Source organism: Cardiocondyla obscurior, linkage group LG09 (assembly GCF_019399895.1).
Source record: "Cardiocondyla obscurior isolate alpha-2009 linkage group LG09, Cobs3.1, whole genome shotgun sequence".
NCBI classification, from domain to species: domain Eukaryota; kingdom Metazoa; phylum Arthropoda; class Insecta; order Hymenoptera; family Formicidae; genus Cardiocondyla; species Cardiocondyla obscurior.
The window spans coordinates 5,943,992-5,963,654 of NC_091872.1; the positions used below are offsets into that span (position 1 = coordinate 5,943,992).

General features: G+C 39.4%; 1 protein-coding gene across 1 annotated transcript in view; it reads left to right on the forward strand.

The window, feature by feature from the left end:
* LOC139105385 (uncharacterized) overlaps positions 1-17,745 on the forward strand; it is a 187,817-nt gene extending 170,072 nt beyond the window's left edge. The window contains exons 10-11 of the mRNA XM_070661460.1: positions 833-943; positions 10,913-17,745. Of these exons, the coding sequence (XP_070517561.1) occupies positions 833-933 (101 nt within the window). The 3' untranslated portion in view covers positions 934-943; positions 10,913-17,745. The remainder of the gene's footprint in view (positions 1-832; positions 944-10,912) is intronic.
* Positions 17,746-19,663: the final 1,918 nt, after the last annotated feature.

Here is a 19,663-nt window from a genome sequence, read left to right on the forward strand (position 1 = left end):
ATTACGCTAAAAATATAATAATCACGCGCATGTAAATCCACGTGCGCGAAATATCGAGACGCGCAGAGGATCGTAAGAGCCATTAATAAGAACCGCCTAATTTCTCGAAAGCCCGGAGGCCTCAGCCATTATCTGGGAAACGTAACTCGGTCGAAGAGCGATTAAACGGAGGCCACGAAAATACGTCAACCCGCAGCTGCTTGCAGCTGACGGAAAACCTATAGACGGAACACAACCATTAATGAAATGACAAATGTGTTCTTGTCGACGAGAGAAACGCGCGCGAGCACGCCCGTCGCACGGGCTTTCCGCGGAAATCGAATATTTAACACCACGATTTTCAAGCCATTTAACTTGATCCGAGGAGCTTTCGATGATTTTACCGGTGGCAGATGTTCTTACTGCAGCGCCAACGTGACGCTTAATTACCGAGGAGCCGAGAAGGAAACCGATTACCCTTGAAAACGCAAAATCTTTGAAAGGGGAAAAAAAAAGAGCGTATTAATTTTTTTTTTTTTTCAATTGTGAATAAAATACTCAAGATACAATAAAACAAATATTAAATTAAAGGTTAATTCACGCGAGTAAGCGTTGACATTTTATTATCTAGTTTTTAAAGAAGCCAAAGAAGCATTTTTTTATTTAATAAATCAAAAGCCTAAGTTAATAGACACACAAGCAAAAATCACGGAAGTTTAAATTAAACTTAATTGGCTTTCCTTCTCGGCTTTTCAATTATTGCGTCTGCCGCCGCGGATTACTTCTTTGTTTAGTCTCGCTTGATAAATTGAACAATAAGCTGAAGGATGTAATAACCCCGATGTAATTTCAGGTGAACTGCCAGCCGCCGTGCACGACGGAAACGGAGTTTCAAGAGCGTTCCTTAATCTTTGGCTGGTTCACCTGACGATGAGCTACGTCTTTACCAGATGACAGTATTAAGGTAAGCACGTACCATAATAAAGAGAAAATTGTGAAATTCTCACAGCGCTTTTCTTTCTCAAATAAATGGCAATTACGCTGTTGGATAAGTAACGGTATTACCTCATATAATTAATATCGAATAAATTAATAAGCCGCATGCAAAAGTTCCACGGTAATAATAAAATTAATAATAATTAATCGGTGTAGAATAAAGCGCTATTTTTTTTCATTCATCGTCAACCGTAAAATAAAATCGGAGTATCAATAAAGACGTGAGGAACGGAAGCAGCTAATTCCACCTAAAAATACCGAATGTAGCCACGTGAGAGATACGAACGACCTATCGTCGCGCTAAAAATAGCTCTACAGATTGTTAAATAATCGCTTCCAATAATCTCACCCCCGCGAGATTGGCATCGAAATTCGTTTTGAAGTAGCGCATGACGAGGGGAACGCCCTGTTGAAAGTCGCTGGCGACGGGAGCCCACTATTAAAATCACGATGCGGTCGTGGCAAAGTTTCCCCGCTCGTTGAATAGTTTTCATAATTATTATCGCTTTAATAATATACAGCGCTTAGGCCATTGTGAATAACGCTCTCTCTGAAAACGTTCGTTAGACGTTCGTTGCAGCCTCCTTTAATTTATTCGAGTTTATCGCCCGTAAAAAAAGGAAAAAAAGATTACACATAAATTATTCGCTAATGTATATACACTTTTTTAACGATATGTTTTATTACACGTTGAACAGATTTCTTGCGACTCAAAAAGAAAGCTGCCTTATCTTATTTTATTTTGTTTTCCCTTAACCTCACACTCTTGATTTTATTTATACATATATTTTTTTTTTTTTTCTCGCGGGTAACCGCTTAATCCGAGTTTCAGATGAGTTTTCAAAAAGCTCATCGACTTATAAGAAGCTCGTATCAAGCGAGTATCTGGGTTAACGCGAAATATACATCCTTCCGCAAAAAGAAAAGGAGAGCAGAAGGATCACTGTGGCTTCCCAACGATATCGAAACCCTTATGCGATAGAGAATCGACCGAACGTTATTTTGAATAACTTGAGAACCAGGTTCTACTTCAAAAAGATTCGGCTAAGAGACGAAGGAGATACTTTCATCCTTAAAAAATTTTTAAGTCCATATCAAAATTTATAAATGTACGCATTTTAATAAAATGGTTCTTTGGTAACATCGCGTATGTGTTTTTTTTTATATACTAAATAAATAAATTATTTAATTAATAATTTGTAAGAAAATATTGATATAAAAGTATAATATAAAGAATGATTTCTTATACCTCGAATTTCAAACAAAAAAGTTTGAAATTTTAGATCCAAAAGTTAGACCAAAAAAAACAAGTTTTTTTGCCATCACTCTTTAATCAATTTTTATATTAATTACTTTATTACTTTTAAAGATCTTTGATCATCAAATCTTTTTAATTCAAGACTAATGAGATTAATGCTTACAAAAGTTCTCATATCAAATTTATTTTAGACGAGAATATCTTTGACTAATATATTGATGAGATTACTTAATCGAATTTCCACAAGTTATTGGAAATTAGAACTACGAATATTTCATTAATCAAATGTCTCGCTAGTTTTTTTTTTCTCTCTCTCTCTCTTGCATCGTATACATCTAATAACACGGAAAGTCAATTAAAAATCGAATAACCAGAGATCCAATGAAGTTCTTGAAAAGTATCATTAAAACGGTCAGTGCGGCATTCTATCAACTTAAATAATCGCAATAATCCAACTTTTTCGATTAATTCCCAAGTAAAATGTTTTAAGAGATCCCATAAAAAAAAAGTGCGCGTTTCGCCTCATGTAATTCCAACAGTCGGAAACGTGTAATACTGTTTATTTCAAAAGTTATGTAAGTCCGATTAGGAAAGTTGTTTCGAAATGCGCCGTTAATTCGTATTTCCGTGTTATTGTGAAATGTTTTACAAGCCAGACTTCACCAAGATATTACAAAGCGGGTCGCGTATAACGATTCTCACTTGAATAAAATTTGCACGCACGAAAATTTACATTTTAACGAGTAATTTTAATTTTCCATCTGTTTCGACGCGCGTAAGAATTCCGAATTGTACATTAATACGTGAAAATTTATAATTTAAATTGACATTCATTATTGACGATTTTATTCACGGCAAATAATTTCTAAATTAAATTCCTGACTAAAGTGTCCACTCTGTCGCGTCGCCTTGCTTCGCGATTATTTTTACCTCTATTTACCTAACTAAATTACTGCGTTAAGGCAGCTTACAAAACTATCCGTCACAAACTTATTATCGTCGACGTTTATTACACGCGACCAGCCGCTGCAGGACCTCCGTTATCGCGGGACGAATGTACGTATAGAGCTTGCGGCGCCGGGCACCGCGATAATTGCAAGTTTTCGCGCGTACGCCATCGAATCGGCCGGGGGCCGCGCAATGATAAAGTAACGCTCACCGCCAGATCATCCATATCGCGGTTCCCGAATACGTAACGTGAATTAACCGATATTCATAATTCAGGGTTTTATCGCCACCGCCGTCGAATCCTCCCCATTGTGAAGATATAATTTCGCGATGAGCCACGGTAGGAAACGGTGGTGAGGCCACCGGGGAAACGGCGGCCGATGGATGCAAAAGGGGAAGGGGGGAGGGTTGGTTTTGGACCGGTTGAATGCTGCGGCATCGCCGTGACGGCTGCCGCGGAAACTATAGCTTATACGGTATAGTTTCCACCGCGGTATCTCACCTCTGCGCTTTCATTATCAGCCACCATAGATCACGGCGCGAGCTCCCGTGACGTCACATCCGTCCATCCCTCATCGCAAAACAGCGCCTCTGTACCCGGAGCGCAACGCACAACGAGAGAGAAGTCTATTCTCCTCGCTACCCCGCTTACCCCATCGGTTTCTCTATCGGCGCCCCCTCGCCCAGAGCGATGCGAGCGTTAACCCACGATGCAACGCCCCTTGTCTCTGTCATTCTCGGCGCGGTTTCGATCGCACGAGCGCCCGACAAACCGCCGAATTAAATCCGGTGACATCCTTCACTATCACGAAGTGTGTCTGACGTCGTGTGTAATTCGCCGTGCATGCATATGACGAGGGACGCGTGGCTTTCCCGTCGCGCCGCCGTCGTGCCGCGTTACGCCGCGCGACCTCGCTGCAAGCTCGAGGGGGTCGGTACCAACGTCGGGGATAAAGTCGTCGCGGAATTGTCGTCACGTATCGCGCGTTCTCCATACTCTCTCTCTTTCTCTCGCTCTGTCTCTCACTCGTCGAGAGAGCCTCGCGGACGGAATTCGATGCGGGCGGAGAATTTTTCCCGGATACGCCGTAAATGCGGAGAGTTCCACGATGTCGTTCAATGAGATCGCTATCGTGCGGCGCGATCGCCGTGATTTCGCTCGGGCCAAAACGGCCGGTTATCCGAAAACGATTGGTACGTCGACAAGTAGACGACGAATATTTTTTTTTTGTCGAAATTAAAATAGCGGTGCGACGCGTCGCAATAGATGCGTATTAAATGGCGTTAAAACTCATGCCGGACGTATTTTGAGTACCCAAAGGTACCTTATTACTTCATACGAAATGTCATTATCCAAGTACAATGAATTGAGGCATAAAATTGCAAGGCAGGTGTTCGCTATTATCCGATGACATGGAATCTGTGCATGACATCCCGCAATTTGAAAATGACGTTATACCACCCCGTTCGTCGAGCGTGTCATGCACACACGTAACATAAACACGCATATCGTCACGCGCTTCTATTTAATTAAAAAAATATACATATAGGTGCACGCATTGAATATTTCCGTTTCGAACGAACGTGATACATTGGCAGCCTCATTTTTCAAGTACAACTGCATTCCCGCTATTCCGGTAAACCGGAAAATGAATATTTATTTGCATTCTTTATTAGCCCGTACTTATCATTTCCTGTGTTGGCAGTTTATTGGACAATTTCTTTCTGCGTCCCTTTTATTTATTTCTTTTTGACCACAAAAATATGAATTTATATTAAAAAATGTAAATTTCGCGCCGCTAATTAAGATAATTTGAAACTTGGAAAAACTCGTTCGTTACTCTTGTCACTTTACGATCGTTGATTACTACTGGTAAAAAAAAAATTGTTTATATTTTCTACGATAAAAGCGCAGCGCCAAACTGTCAATTAGCGCGAAACAAGTGCCAATTACCTACGGCAAACTGCACAAAGCGGATTTAGCATTAAATCCTTCGACGTGTCTATTCTGACTTATGTTTAAGCTATCAGCTGGATAACTTTATCGCTTAAAACGTCCGCTTCTGGTGTACGTCGCAAATTACGAGGTAACAAAAAAAAAAGAATGCGTAATGCCTGCCGAAATTGTACAACTAACCACGACGTAACTTTGATCTTCTTGTTAAACAACGCGGTCGAAAAAAAAATTTCCAATTAAAAACTTAAGCTGCACTAAATGCAAAAATGTAATTAAGCGGTTGTAAAATTCTTTCGAGACGCGGAAATAATTTTATCGTGTTAAAAAATGATTGAGAAAAAAACTATAGCGAGTTTATTAATGTAATTGTATTTACACATTTACATAATTAATTTCATCGCAGAATCTAAATTTATAATTATTTAAAAATATATAGACATATATATATACAAAAGAGTAAATAAAACAATTAAAAATTTTATAGTGTAACAGGAAAACTTATTGAACGATTAGAAATTCTCTTTGCAGAACGTGCAAAGTTAAAAATGCAATTGCAGGCATTGCATTTAATAATTGAGCGGGTACACTTTCTGCTTTATGAAATAAATTATGTTCTTTTATACCGATCTGATAATTCAACGCCGGAAATTTTCCCGAACGCCGACAAGGGGCGACTTTAATGCGGATAATACAAATTAATTTACGTTTGATTGAAGCTCCATTTCCTATTTTTCAGTACGGGCTCATGCAATTAACAAATCCATCTGCGAAAGTATCAATAGAACGGCACTTTAATGCGGTAAATTTTATTCAAATTGCGTTTTATCTCGCATGCTTGTAGTCATCAACAAGCGAATTATTAAGTTTGCTACTTCGCATTTCCAGCCTAATTGATGTAATTTATAACGCGAGTTAGAGTTCGGTGTTAATCAACTACCTTTGGCGCACCTGTTGACTTAATGGTTCAAATATTTATTCGATCAGAGAACGAAAATTCTCTTTGTGCCCTTGTTCTTTGCTTTTGACTTGCGGCGTTCTTAAACAGTCAAAAAGCTTTCGATACCGCGAAACGACCACAATACAAAATTTGCATTACCAAATTTTCTGACAGTTACTGAAGTCATATACATTATAAAATAAACTTTTTTCTTTTTTTTTTCTTTTTTTTTTAACGAATAAGAATGGAAAATATGCTTCGGTCGGAGATTCACTTTTCGCGCGCAGTCAAATCCGATATTAATACGGGAGATTGAATTATATATGTAAATTAACAATTAATCGCGTGCTCGCCGGCGTGGCGAATTGCGTTGCGCGCAACAAGATTTAAATTACGCCCCCACGTCGTATGCCCGTGCCATTATCGCGTGATATATTTTCCGCGCTCGAATTCCATGACGATTTCGTAATACAGCAAATAGCTACTGGCCGGCCCTGTAATTTTCAACGATTTATTGTTCAGAACCGCGTTTCAGCGTCCTTTCAGCGGCGTTCACGCCTCCTGAATTTGTAAAGACTACTATTTATCTCCCGGCGCATCGTTTATCAATAATAATTGTCTAATTGTTGGCCGCGGCTTATCGATTATCGGAAGGGCGATTAACCGATATTCCTGGACGCGCGAGGAGCGGGAGAAAGAGTGGCTAGGAGGTTATTTGTCAGGAGGTTACCGGCTCCAAATTAACCGGCTACTCGTGGATAAACGAATTCATCCGTTTAACGAACAAACACGTCGGCTTTCCGTGTACATTCAAACGCGCAAATTCTTTTTGCCACGCTTGGCCGCAGGCCAAATAGCTCAAGCACCGCCACCGGAGAATCAATAAAACTGTAAAGTGTTCATTGCATTCATTAAGAGCGCGCGTACATACGAAAGAGAGACGACACCAGCTGTTTCGCGAGATAAAAATATATATTTTTATTTAATGAAACTTTTTTTTTATCCCACTCAACGTAAACATAAGAACAGATTGTAAGTTGATTTGTTTTTTTTTTTTATTATTAATTAGTTAATAATTAAATTAAACAAGAACTGTATATTTTTATCATTGTACGACCACTGATCTATCAAAATTAATTGTCAAAGTAAAAATAGTTTTCAAATATATAAAATTGATTCGATCACTCTACAAATCTGCAAATATTATAAAACAATATTACGCCTCACCAGATTTGTCGGAATAAAACGGTGTTCTAATATTCTACAATTTTTTTTTTTTTTTTAAGCGCGCTAGCCAGTATCCAATACTTTTGCAAATATTTTTAATCTTTTTGAAACATTGCTTACTTTGAATTCAGAGAAAATAGTCTTGATTGCGATTGAAACGTAAAACTGTCAATTGTTATATTTGACGAAAGCCCGTTGACATATCATTCTATTGTTTCATCTGATGGAAAAAGGAAGCTGAAACTCGAAAGGGAATCAAAAAGAGAAAATGTAGATACGCTTATCGTGCTCACGCTGACAAATCCTTTGCGACATTTGTTTGAACTATCTGTCAATCGGAAGTAAGATAAAAAAAAATTGTCGAGCTCTTTGTAAATGCGTGCCCGCTCGAAAATCGAAAAACTCAACTTCTTATGCGCGCGTATTACATATATTCACATTGTTACTGCGGATACATACATACATACTATCATTTAAAACTGTTTCCTACATTCGTTCATGCACTTTTAAAACAAAAAGAATTACATGTAAACGGATATCCGTTAAAATTTCGCTGATTAGAAGTACAGCGTTTCTTTTTTTTTTCTTTTTTTTATTTTTATCGTGCCTATTCGTATTTCCTTTTTACAGTGTTAAATTAACACTGTTAATAAAAACCCGCTTGACGTAAAATTCAACACATTTTGCAATGTAACCATCTGCAACCACTTTGTATATTTGTTTATCGTCTCGTTTAACCGCGCAACGGCTGCAATTTTTGCAGATGCGGAATGTGAAACGCGTCTGGCTGATGCATATTTCTACACGTATGCATGTACATGCATATTTTGTTACGTAAAATATTCGAGATCTCTCAAAATCCTTTTAACCGTACGTTGCCCTAAGGAATTTAAAATCGTAATTTTTATATTTAGAAAAATTTTACGTAGGACTTTATTTTTTCGCCGCAATATTTTTAAGATATCGTTAAATAATTTATTGAAATAATCTAAAAAAAAAGATAATAATAATAATTTATTATGAGTGTATTTTCGATGCGCGACAGCACGCTCAGTATAATTTAACTTAATTATATATTTATTATTTCACGTTATATTTATATAATTAATAATTACAATAAAATATCTGTAACGGCGCACAATTTTGTAATCAGATTTACACAATTTGTTGGGGGACGAGTTATTCAACGGTATATTGTGGCTTGTAGGGCGGCCCGCGTAACATTGTCGCCAATAATCTCGTTCCCATTTCCGTTTGCGTTCGCGCTGTCGCAAAGCGAAATAATATCGATATTCAACAGCGGCATTGCGAGCCGCAACGCGTCGGCTTTCGCGAGAGAACCGCAGGATTTAAATATCTATTATACACCGCGAGCTGTGCTCGCCCTATCTGTCGCAACGATCGGCATTTCCGCGGCATAGCCGCCCTTTTTTTTCTTTTTTTTTTTTTTTCCCACCCCTCATCCATTCCGGCACGGCGCAGCTAATCGAAATTTATTTTTGCCCCGTCAGTATTATTTTCCCGAACGCGGAGGGGGTGATATGTGTATTTGTTTGCGGGAATATTATTTTCAAGGGAGAGTGAAATGCGGTGGCGTGTGAAAAAAAATGGCTTCTGCACTCGCGGATATTGCGGATACACGAGCAACTTATTTTGCAAGCGATCTTCGACAATATGAAACAATAGAAGTGACGTGCCGATTAACCGCGAAGAATAGAAACGCACCGAAAATTATTCTCGTGGAGCATATTAACTCGTTCGATCCCAAATTACTTTTTGTATTCGATAGAAAGGGAGGAAAAAAAAAAAGTTAATCCTCTCGCTTTCCACGGTAATATAATAATGTCGTCAATTTAATAATATCTACATAAAAGCGGATATTTCACTCGTGAAATTTAAATCGCGGAGTGTTCCGGCTGAAAAATGAAATTAAATTAATTGACGCGTCGCCCGGTTCTGACGAACATTTTTGCAATTATTTGCCGTTTGCGAGTTGGAAAGTTTTATCGATAAAAAAAGAAAGATCCATCGAAATAAAATAATACTTGTATTTACATATTACGAAATGTAACGTGACATATAATTCATTTTTATAATCTAAATAAAAGGCTATAATACGATTAGATATTTCTTGATAAAGAAATTCGTTAAACCGTTGCCTTAAAGTAATCCATAATCGGCTTGCGATGACATACTGATATTGATGGCCTACATGTTTGCTACAGCGGCACACTGCAGACATAATTATCCGATAATTACAGTGTAGAATAGTGGAGGCTGTATCTCCGCGTGTATCTCTCGATGTGCATTTATTAACTATCAATTGAAATTAATATACAATGACCATGATAGATTGTCGCGCCATAAATCACAAATGTTAATAATGTTGACCGATATTATGTATACACGAAAACATGAATTTTGTGCGTAAAGTATCAATGACGTCGGTATAATTTGGTGCAAAAGCCTCGACCATGTCCCATCTATCTTTGGAAATTTTGTAACTTGCTCACACACGCCGAGCGACACGTAAATATCGAAGCCAACGCTAATCGGTTATTAAATGTACAACGTACGGTGGCTAACATCGTTTATAAATTTTATTTTATATTATTCAAACGTGTGAAATGTCGTAATTTACGTCTTCTCTTTACACGAGCTAATACCGAGGTGCGATCGTATATGAAACGGACGCACAACTTTTCCTTCAAAAGACAACAAACGCGGGGGATTAGAGTCATTAATTGGAGCATCAGTTTACCGTTCGGCGCCGCGCAAATTATTTTATCGCTCGGCGAGTCGCGATCGGCGGGCAAAGTCGCACCTGACATGCCCGGTAATCGCGCGAGGATTAACGCGATACGCGGCTTCCGCAAGGCATGTAAAATGAATAATTAATATATTCAAATGAAACGTACTTAAACTATACAGCGCCACTCATCCGCCGCCCCCCACGGCCCCTCGTTTTAATACGTAATTCTCATCCAGCACGTGGTCGAGTACACGTGCGTCCCTCCCGCGCGCCGGTATTACCATCGATCGTGTAAACAGCGGTTTCTCGCGGCCGAATTTCCCGGTAAAGGAAACGAGACGAGGGAAAATAACCTTTTCTGTGAGTCAAATGCGCCGAGCCAGACTATGGTAATGCAAGCTTTTTTTTTTTTAACCTCACCCCCGCCCACCTTTCCTGCCAAACGTTTGCTCGGATAGTACACGATTTTTGCCCGGCGAGAAACGAACGATTGCAGCGTGAGATAAGCGAAGACGGAGTAAACGATACACCGCGCAAGGCGGCGTTTCTTCCGAAAGCCGCCGCCGTGCAGCTTATTTAAGCTTATGGGCTTTCAGACGACGTCAAACGCGAGAAAATATAAGTATATTTTATTAATTCTCATTGACTTAGGTAAAATAAAAATGTTTTCCAAATAGAGTCCGAAGATAAGTTTTGTCGCAAAGGGACAGGAGTCTTAAATAAAGATTAATGCAACTATTGGAGAGCAATCAATTAATTAACTGCAATGTAAATAATAACCGAAATTGTTTTTCCTTTTTTTTTATGTCGCTACTTATGTCAGTTAATAAAAGACACGAATCTACTCTTTCATTCCAGATTATCCTGACAACGTCTGAACTTTCGATCCGGAGGAGACCATCGGCCGTGAACAGAATCGGAACGTGCAACGATCGTTGGTGAGACAGTGCGCGTGGAAACTCGTAGCGCGACTCGAGACCTTCTTTTCGATAATTAATACTGAACAGTAATTATACAATTTTTCGCGTTAGTGTCGTAAGATGTGCTAAAGAATGAGACAGGCGGTCTGTAAGATCTCGAGTAGACGGGAGGAGTGCAAGGGGGAGTCTTCATCGAGGCAAAAATTTACCGAAGTGGGCCACTAGTGTATAGATCATTAATTCATTTTGTTGAAGCGAGATAAAAACTCTTTTCGCCGAGAGAGCCACCGACGCTTCCTGCGCTCATCACCGTCTGATAGCGAGGAACACTCGCGTGTGCCGATAAGACGAGACAGGCGCCGTAAAATCAATGGCAGTACACCCCTTTAAAACCTTATCCGCGAGAAGAAAATGCCCCGCAAATTTTTATTCCCGTAAAAGCCGTCATATCCAAGAGTTTAAATTTCCTCGCGACACTTCTAAGCACCGAATTAATTAAATTATTTATTTATTTACTGTTAAAGATGCAACGATTTACTTTGTATTTTATTTCACGTTCGATTGTTGCAAAATACGATTTTTAACAATTTACATGTGTTGTACGAAACATTCGGCACGTTAGAATTCATCATCACGTGACTTTTTAATTAGCGAAATTGAAATAGCGTTGACTTGCTATAATTAATTTAAAGGACTTGATGTACTCGATGCAGATTGCAGAATACTTTTCTCTCGTTCAAGAAAACGTTTCGCCGAAGGTTTCCACTATACGTCATGCTAGTTTTTACCGTAAGCGTTATTTTAGAAAAGAAAAGGCCCGGCAAGTAGGACAGTGCTGAGTATCAGCAAATATCGCGACAGGAAACTCGGCACGTTTTGCTATTGCAGAGAGAAAGAAAGAGAGAGAGAGAGTGAAGAACTTTCCAGCAAAGTACGATATAAAAAATAGTTAATGGCAAATAACAAATTACTCCGCTTTCTACAGACACAATCACGTCCCGCTTAATTAAATCGACCAATTTGTTTCGAATAATTATATTACGTTTGACCATTTAATTGTCTCGTTTTAATAAACGAATTCTAAAAGAGTAAAAGATTTATTGCTCACATTAATATTTATTTACCATATTTATTTTTGCATCGATGTCTAATTTTACATCTCTTTCGATTTTTTAAACTTTGAATTCTAAAACAAAATTTGTTTTTCTTTGATCAAAGCTACGAAGGTACGAATTACTTGGACGTCTTAAATTATAGCTAATGCTTTTCTTTTCATTTACCGAGCAAACGTGTGACTCGCGCGATTGCTTTTCGCTAAATAAAGAATTCTTTTGCGATTCAAATGTTGGGAGCAAATAGGAACACGGTTATCGATTTATGCAGATTCGGTTATCATATGTCAATCAATAATTGAGGATGAAATGGCGTCCCGTGGATGAAAAATAACAAAAGATATTTCCTCTCCGCGCCGTTCTTTTTGCCCTTTCTTTTTCTCGCCCGGTTTCTCGCCCTTTCTGTTATTCCATCATGCAACCTTATTTTGCGAAACTTCCGGCTCAGAAGTGCTTTTATGCTCAAAATATCGCCGTGAATTATTTGTGTGCCATTCGCCGCACCGTGTCGCACCGGAGCGAGTGCGAAAGAGCGTGGAAAAGAGCGTGAAACGGGAGTTGTTGCGAGTTACACAGTAAAGAAACGCCAGCGCGAAACTAACGAAACAGTCCGCATGACCCGACCGAATAAACTTAGTAGAGCAACCTTGTTATAACTTTCAGGTAATAGGTGGAAACCGAAGAACGACCCCGAAGAGATATTTGGACTGATGCAATGTGCAACGTGTCCTGAACGTACGCAATATATGAAATTCAACAACCGCATTCACGTTCAGGGCTTAACTTAATTTTACGAAAAAGAAAAAAAAAATTACTTGATAAATTAAATATGTTCTCCATTTTTACACATTTTTTTAAATATTAGTCTTCATTCATCTTATTAAATCCGGATCTACATTTTTTTTTAATAAATTGCGAATAAAGATGAACGATTTTTTGTTTTTCCTCGCAAACAGCTTAACTTGAGATCTAAAATTTTTATTTTAAAACTTTTTTGGCAATTAAATTACGATAAGTGGATAGAAATTCTTCACGAGATAAAGCATTAACGGGGAAAAAAAAAAAAAAAGAAAAGAAAAAGAAAACAAATATTTTCCAAGACCTTCGACAAGCGTGCATACATCGCGTAACAAGTACATATTCGTATAGTATTCGCGGCATTCTGAAAAGAGGAGTATTTTCGCATGCAGCGCGTTCAGGACACCATGTACGGAATATGGAAGAGGATAGGTCCAATTTGAACGTAGCTGAGGGAAGACGCCTCTTGCCGAGGCGATGTATACACCGGGAAGAGCCTTTCTTTCTTTTCTTCCCGTTAGTTACCTTACGGCAATGGCGTATTTCTCCACTATTCAAAGCAGACTATCCAATATTCGCGGTACGTATTGACGTAAGTGCCAACAAGGATTCGCCGCTTGTTTGCCAAGAGCAACCGAACGCTCGACCTAGTTAACGAAAAGTCATGCAATTTTCCGCGCAAATAGATTCGGCGTGTAGCCCCTTGTCTATTCGCGGGCGATGTTTAATTGCACTTGGAATCCGGTCTTTTCTCCGCGGAGAGCGCGTTTAATAAGAACCGCGACGCGTTCCCGACGGAGAGGCGTGCAAATAATCGGCTCGTTTTGTATAACGATAACACTGCCAGGCGACGCGAACCGATCAGTAATAATTATTTTCAAAATCCTCGTTGTCGAAATCCCGAAATAAACCGCGAGCCGCAAGACGGGCCTTTGCTTTTAAATCTCTCGAAAGAAGGCGAACGTCGCTAACCTCATATTTCCGCGAAAGGACTGCCATTTAAAAATAAACTTCAAGAAAGCGAGTAACATTGGACGTCTCCCAAATTGGACCACTCCACTTCCGCGGTATTACATACATTACTTATCGTAATTACGGCGGCGTACCGTGAGAAAATTGTGATGTATGGAAACGTATCAAATAAATTGCGACGTACGACTAAGAGAAGTTTTATCTATATTCGTATAACGTATACGTGTATATTATACATAGATTCATCGATCCGATCACGATAAGATATATTTTTATATGTAAATACGCCGTTCCTTCTTGTTATCTTATTGAATACTCCGCCGAGTGGGACTGTGGGGAAGACATTAGGAGCACCGATCGTAGATTTACGAAGTGGCGGAAGCGCGGCTGTCTCGGGTCGCCGCAATTCGTAAATCCCTTTTAGTATTGCAAAGCTATCGAGCAACGTGCGAGGCACAGAGGAACGCTGACACTTTCTGAAAATATTTCTAGGCACAATCGGTACTTTTTTAAATATATTGTTTTTTTTTTTTTTTTTTTTTCTCGTCCATTCAAGCCCACCCACTTCTAATTTAATTCGACGTAATTAATCGCAAATTCTGTGAGCTCAAAAATCAAACGTATAGTTTTTAGCGGAGATCGCTCGTGTTATATTTTGAAACGGAATACGTCAAAGTCTATTATTTAAACAAGTGAAAACGATAGCTTAAAAGTTTGCTAATAAGAGCTCTGTGTCGCGATATGTTAATAAATTCATATTTTATGTTTCCAGCGCGTGAATATAATTTACGGAGTTTGTAATAAAAATATTAAAGTTACTCTATACTTTATTTTCTTAAATTTTAACGCGAATATTTCAAACCGACTGGTAAAGGAAAATTCTTCCACTTCGAACAATATTGTTCGTGGCTTTGCCTCTTGCACGTGTATTTTGTTTCAAAATGCCCGGGGAACAGACGTACCGTATAAATAACTTTATTAATTGCAGACAGGCCGTTAGAGCTGAATATAATGCCGGTCTTATCAGATTTCCTAAGATCTAATTACTCGATAGAATTACTTTATAGAGCGTCGCTGTAAGGATTAATCGTTTCGTAACGAGGAATCCTGATACGAGTTGCAGCCGATCCGCTCTTATCACCGGTAACGCTCCGAATCCTATATCATCCTTATCAGCCATCGTTTCGCGCGCCACCATGATATCAGCTGAACGTATCAATCGTGCCTAACATTGTCGTACAATACGCCGTATGTGTAATACGTTTGAAATGAATTTCGCTGGTAAAAGTTGACAAAAGCAGAAAAAAAAAAAAAAAAGAGAGAAAAAGAAAATGTTTGCAGGTTACATCCCACCCGAAAGCCAGATTAAATACTCCCGTCATCGGTAAGGAATGCTACTTTAATTGGAAAAGTTCGAAAGCGACGAATTTTATCATCGCGCTCACGGTGCCACGGCGATGAGTTTGCTTAGTAATTAAATCGATCACACATCGTGCCGCAATATCCGCTTAACTCATAACAGCGTGGATGAAAGAAAAATTGCTAAGAGCGAAAAAGAGACACCAGAGACCCGGGAAGCAATTTGGATCAAGGAAATTTCAGCTATTTCGCAGTTCGTCGGTTTACAGCGAAACGAAATTCGCGATCAATGGCCGATCCCTTCTTTTTTCCCCCCGTGTGTCCTTTCGGTATTCCTTTCTGATCATTTCTCTATTGCAACGAAAAAGTTTATTGAACTGTAATATATCAAGTTTGAACAACGTTGGCACACACTTTGAAAATCCGAATGATTCGGAGGTCAGATTAAAACGTGGATCGTTTAAAGCGCGAATTAAAATATGCATCTTTTCATCGTAAAGTTAAGTTAAAATTCGCCTCCCCCGCTTCTTTTTTCCTCAAGACTTATTGCTATGATTATTCCGTGTTAATTAATTATCAACGTGATTGAATTCGGATAACATGACTGATGTAAATTTACTCTAAGTTGTCAATTAACTATTCGCGAGTGATTATGAAAATTGATTTACCTTTTGACCGGCAGGGTTCCACATTGATTAGATAATTAATTAATCAAATAGCTATCAATGGCAAATTACAGAATGCGCTATCTCTAAAATGTGACACGTCATATTGCATTAGTATATTACTGACAGGAAAATATTTATTTATATTTACGTTGCGCATCTAGTTCTTGTTCGGGAAAAAAATTTCGATTCCCGGATATCGCAATGTGTTGCATTTAACGACGGAGAAAACTGCCCTACGTACCCCGTTGAAAAATGCCGGGTACGACGCGAACACATGTGTCAGCCGTTCAATCCGCGGAGGTCATTATAAAGGAAGAGAAGAAAAACTGGCGGTCGGCACGAGGGACCTTTATTTAAAAATGACCGTAGGAAATTTTCAGAGCCGCGCGCGGACAGCTCAATCGTTGGAAAAGTTCCGAGTTTATACGGCTCTCGTGAGCGGGTTCCGCGATAAATCCTGCAGCTTCCGGTGCCCCGTTTTTTGTCTCGCACGCTCCACTTCTGTAGCATGTAAAAAAATCCGGTCCGGCTGACGAAGTTTCGAGCGGATCGGTCGCAGCGCTCGCTCGCGCCAATGCGCCCGACCGTGCCCGATCCGGGTCACTTTTTGACCGGCTGCAATTGCACATTCTTTCCGCGACCGGGCCACCCGCGCCAATCGCATTCCTCGAATATCTTTCGCGAGGCAAATTTCAGTCTCGCGGAATCAGGTTTCCGTCAGCGCGGACTTGCGCGCGCCAAATTGAAGAGCGGATTAACACGTATCGGATTTATTAGAACTGGTACAAAAGGCTGCGACGGACATGCGAAAAATGCAGCCTCTGTACTCTAAATGGGGCACGAAAAATATAAAAAACGTTTCAAAGTCATTTATCGAGATTAAACATGAATTTTAATTCTAAATGTAGTAACGTTTAAATGAATTAAACTGCCACTTTAAATAAGTCGATCATGTACATCGTCAAAATAATTATAAAATTATGGCCGAGTTCAAAACTTAATCAGACTTTTTGGGAGAATAATTATCTTTCCAGATGGAAAATTGAGGATGTAAAAATTTTACAGGCGCGACACGGCGTTGTTGTTAATGTAAATTTTCATTTTTTATTTGTTAAATTATTTTTAAAACATTAAAACATACGGAAAGTATTACAGCTGTTGTAAGATTATATCTAAAACTTTAATAAAACTGTTATTATTTAAATTGGAAGTGGAGGGACGGAGGGTGTTGGTGTTGTATTTTTTATAACTACGTAATAAGAAGTGGTAATTTGAATATTATTACCCCGTTATTTATGTAAATAATATTTTATCACCTGTTATTAATCAAACAGTTGTTGCACGGAATTATTTGTGTTGGGAAAGTACAGAGAAATTATTAATTACAGTAACATATATACGCACCAAAATTATAAATTGTATTATATTTAACTCCGGTACAATCAACCGTGTTTACGCATGGAATCGGAAGTATGATCGGATTTCATCCCGATGTGAAATATTGCGCGCGGAAGAATAATTTATTACCAATGTTTGCTTTCAATTGCGCTTAGGCGCGTAAATAATACGCGTCTAACGTGAGCGAAAACTACGCGGGCCTGGCATGTTGCTCGCATCAGTCGTGTAAAGGAACGATAATTAACTAGCCGCTAAGTTGTATAGCCGTTTATACTATATAAAGTCACACTTCGATAATAATTAAGGCTCGACTAATACGATAAGGTTCCTTCGCACTTACATCACCGCTCTGTAAATTACGAATCGAAAGATTTTAATCGCGTTCGGACGAAACACCTCTCACTCCAAAGCTGTATATGTAAAGCGATTGTGAGTTTATTGAATAAACAGTTTCGAAGCACAAACGAGCAAGCTTAAGTGCTCTATTCCCATACCAAATGAACGAACAAGTGATAATTAATTAATTATATTCTTTTTCTTTTTTTCTTTCTTTTTTAATAAAACGACTATCCGAATAATCGCGTTGTAATACAATTGAATATAATTCTTCCGTTGTGATTTATACTATTCTCGCATGATAAATGTATGTAATACCGTAAAATTTGTTCCTTTTTCTCGAGTGCTTTTTTTTCTTCAAATTCGCGCGTCACCCGACGACCCAAGTGCAAAATTTATCCAGCTGATCTGATTTTGCAGCTAGTGGTTAGATCGCGCATATTAAATATGTTTCTTAACTATCTTCAAAAAATAAAGTTGTCATTTAAAAAGAAAGAAACAAAATCTGTTTGCGCTGAACAGTGACTAGACGACCGATACTAAGCGCAGACCATGTATCTAAATAGAAGCTAAATGTTTTTTGCCGCGTACTTGTTTACTGTTGTGGTCTGGACCTTACGCAAGGCTCGCTCGACTGCCGAAATCGCCGGGCAAACCGGTCCTTGCTGTCCGCTGCCCGCGCGTCCTCCACCTTGCGAGCTTGGAATGCGAAGACCTGCAGGTCGATGATCTTACGCGACGTTCGACTGCCGAATCCGTCGGGCAAACCGGTTCTCGCCGCTCGCCGCCCGCGCGTCCTCCGCCTTGCGAATTTCGAGCGCAAGGTACCGGTCAGATGTAAACACACGCACGTACTCACGCTACCGTGGCGGTCCGCGGGCCCGGAGGTCAGCGGCCGCGGCAGTCGAGCGCGCGTTGACTAGGTTAGTACGCGTAGTAGACTAGTACGCGAGGAAAAACGTTTAGATATCTAGCTTTTCTAGCTCGTTATTAGCTAATAATAATTATCTAGCACCTAGTACGTCTTGAGTGTTACATTTCTGGCTCCGTGCTGAACAATTTTGCTAGACAGTCACGAGATGAACCACGAATTGGCTAGCTAATTATTAGGTAACCGTGGGAATCAATTTCCACTCGGGGACGTTGCGATAAGCAGAGGAGATTCTTTCGGGATGTACTTTCGACGAGCAACAAATGCGGGAAAAGTGTTTTCCAAAATACACGCGATGTTTCCTGTAAGTTTTCGCCGCAACGCGCTTGGTAACCATTTTGTGTAAGACGCCCTTTCAATGTAACATACCCTAGTTTCGCAAAGTGTATACATAAAGTTCGTTTAAGGACGAAGCTGTTTAATGCAGCCGGCAGTGGATTACGCACGAAAGCACATCGCACGATGACACCGGAGCGCGCCGGAAGACAATGCAAATTGTTGACGGGCGAAAGAGGAGGAGATGATAAATATTCACCTGTTAAATACTTGTCGATTAATCAAACGCGAAAGAATGCAGACACGCCCAGGGTCGCTTTGATACACGGGCCGCGGCAATTGTCTCGTCTTCTCTAATTGCCGGCGTGACGGCGGCGCTTGTTTTATAAAAATGCACGACCGAAATCGAAGCACAAAGCTCTTTTAAATGCGTCAATCTGCCGCAAATCAAACATTTATATCACTCGCGAGTTTTTACAATGACTCGTTCAAGTATTGTACGCGGATATTTATATGCAATTAAATACGCTTTTTTTTCTTTTTTTTTTTTTTGCTCAACTGCTTTTTCTTTTATTAACAAGACAAACATCTACTTTAATTTAATTTTAATTTCTTTACTTTTCTTTTACCCGCTTTATAAGTCGTCGTTTAATCAAAGGCGTAAAAGTCAGTTAGTTTTACTAATAAAATTCTGCGGCGATTTCTCATTTCGGACGCGGTGCAGGAACGAGTGCGCTCGATGCGCGGCGCGGCATTGTTAAACTTTTTGCACGGAACTTCGGGGACACGCAAATACGGGGTCACCAGACATACGATCGGCAGACAAATGTTGGTCCGTA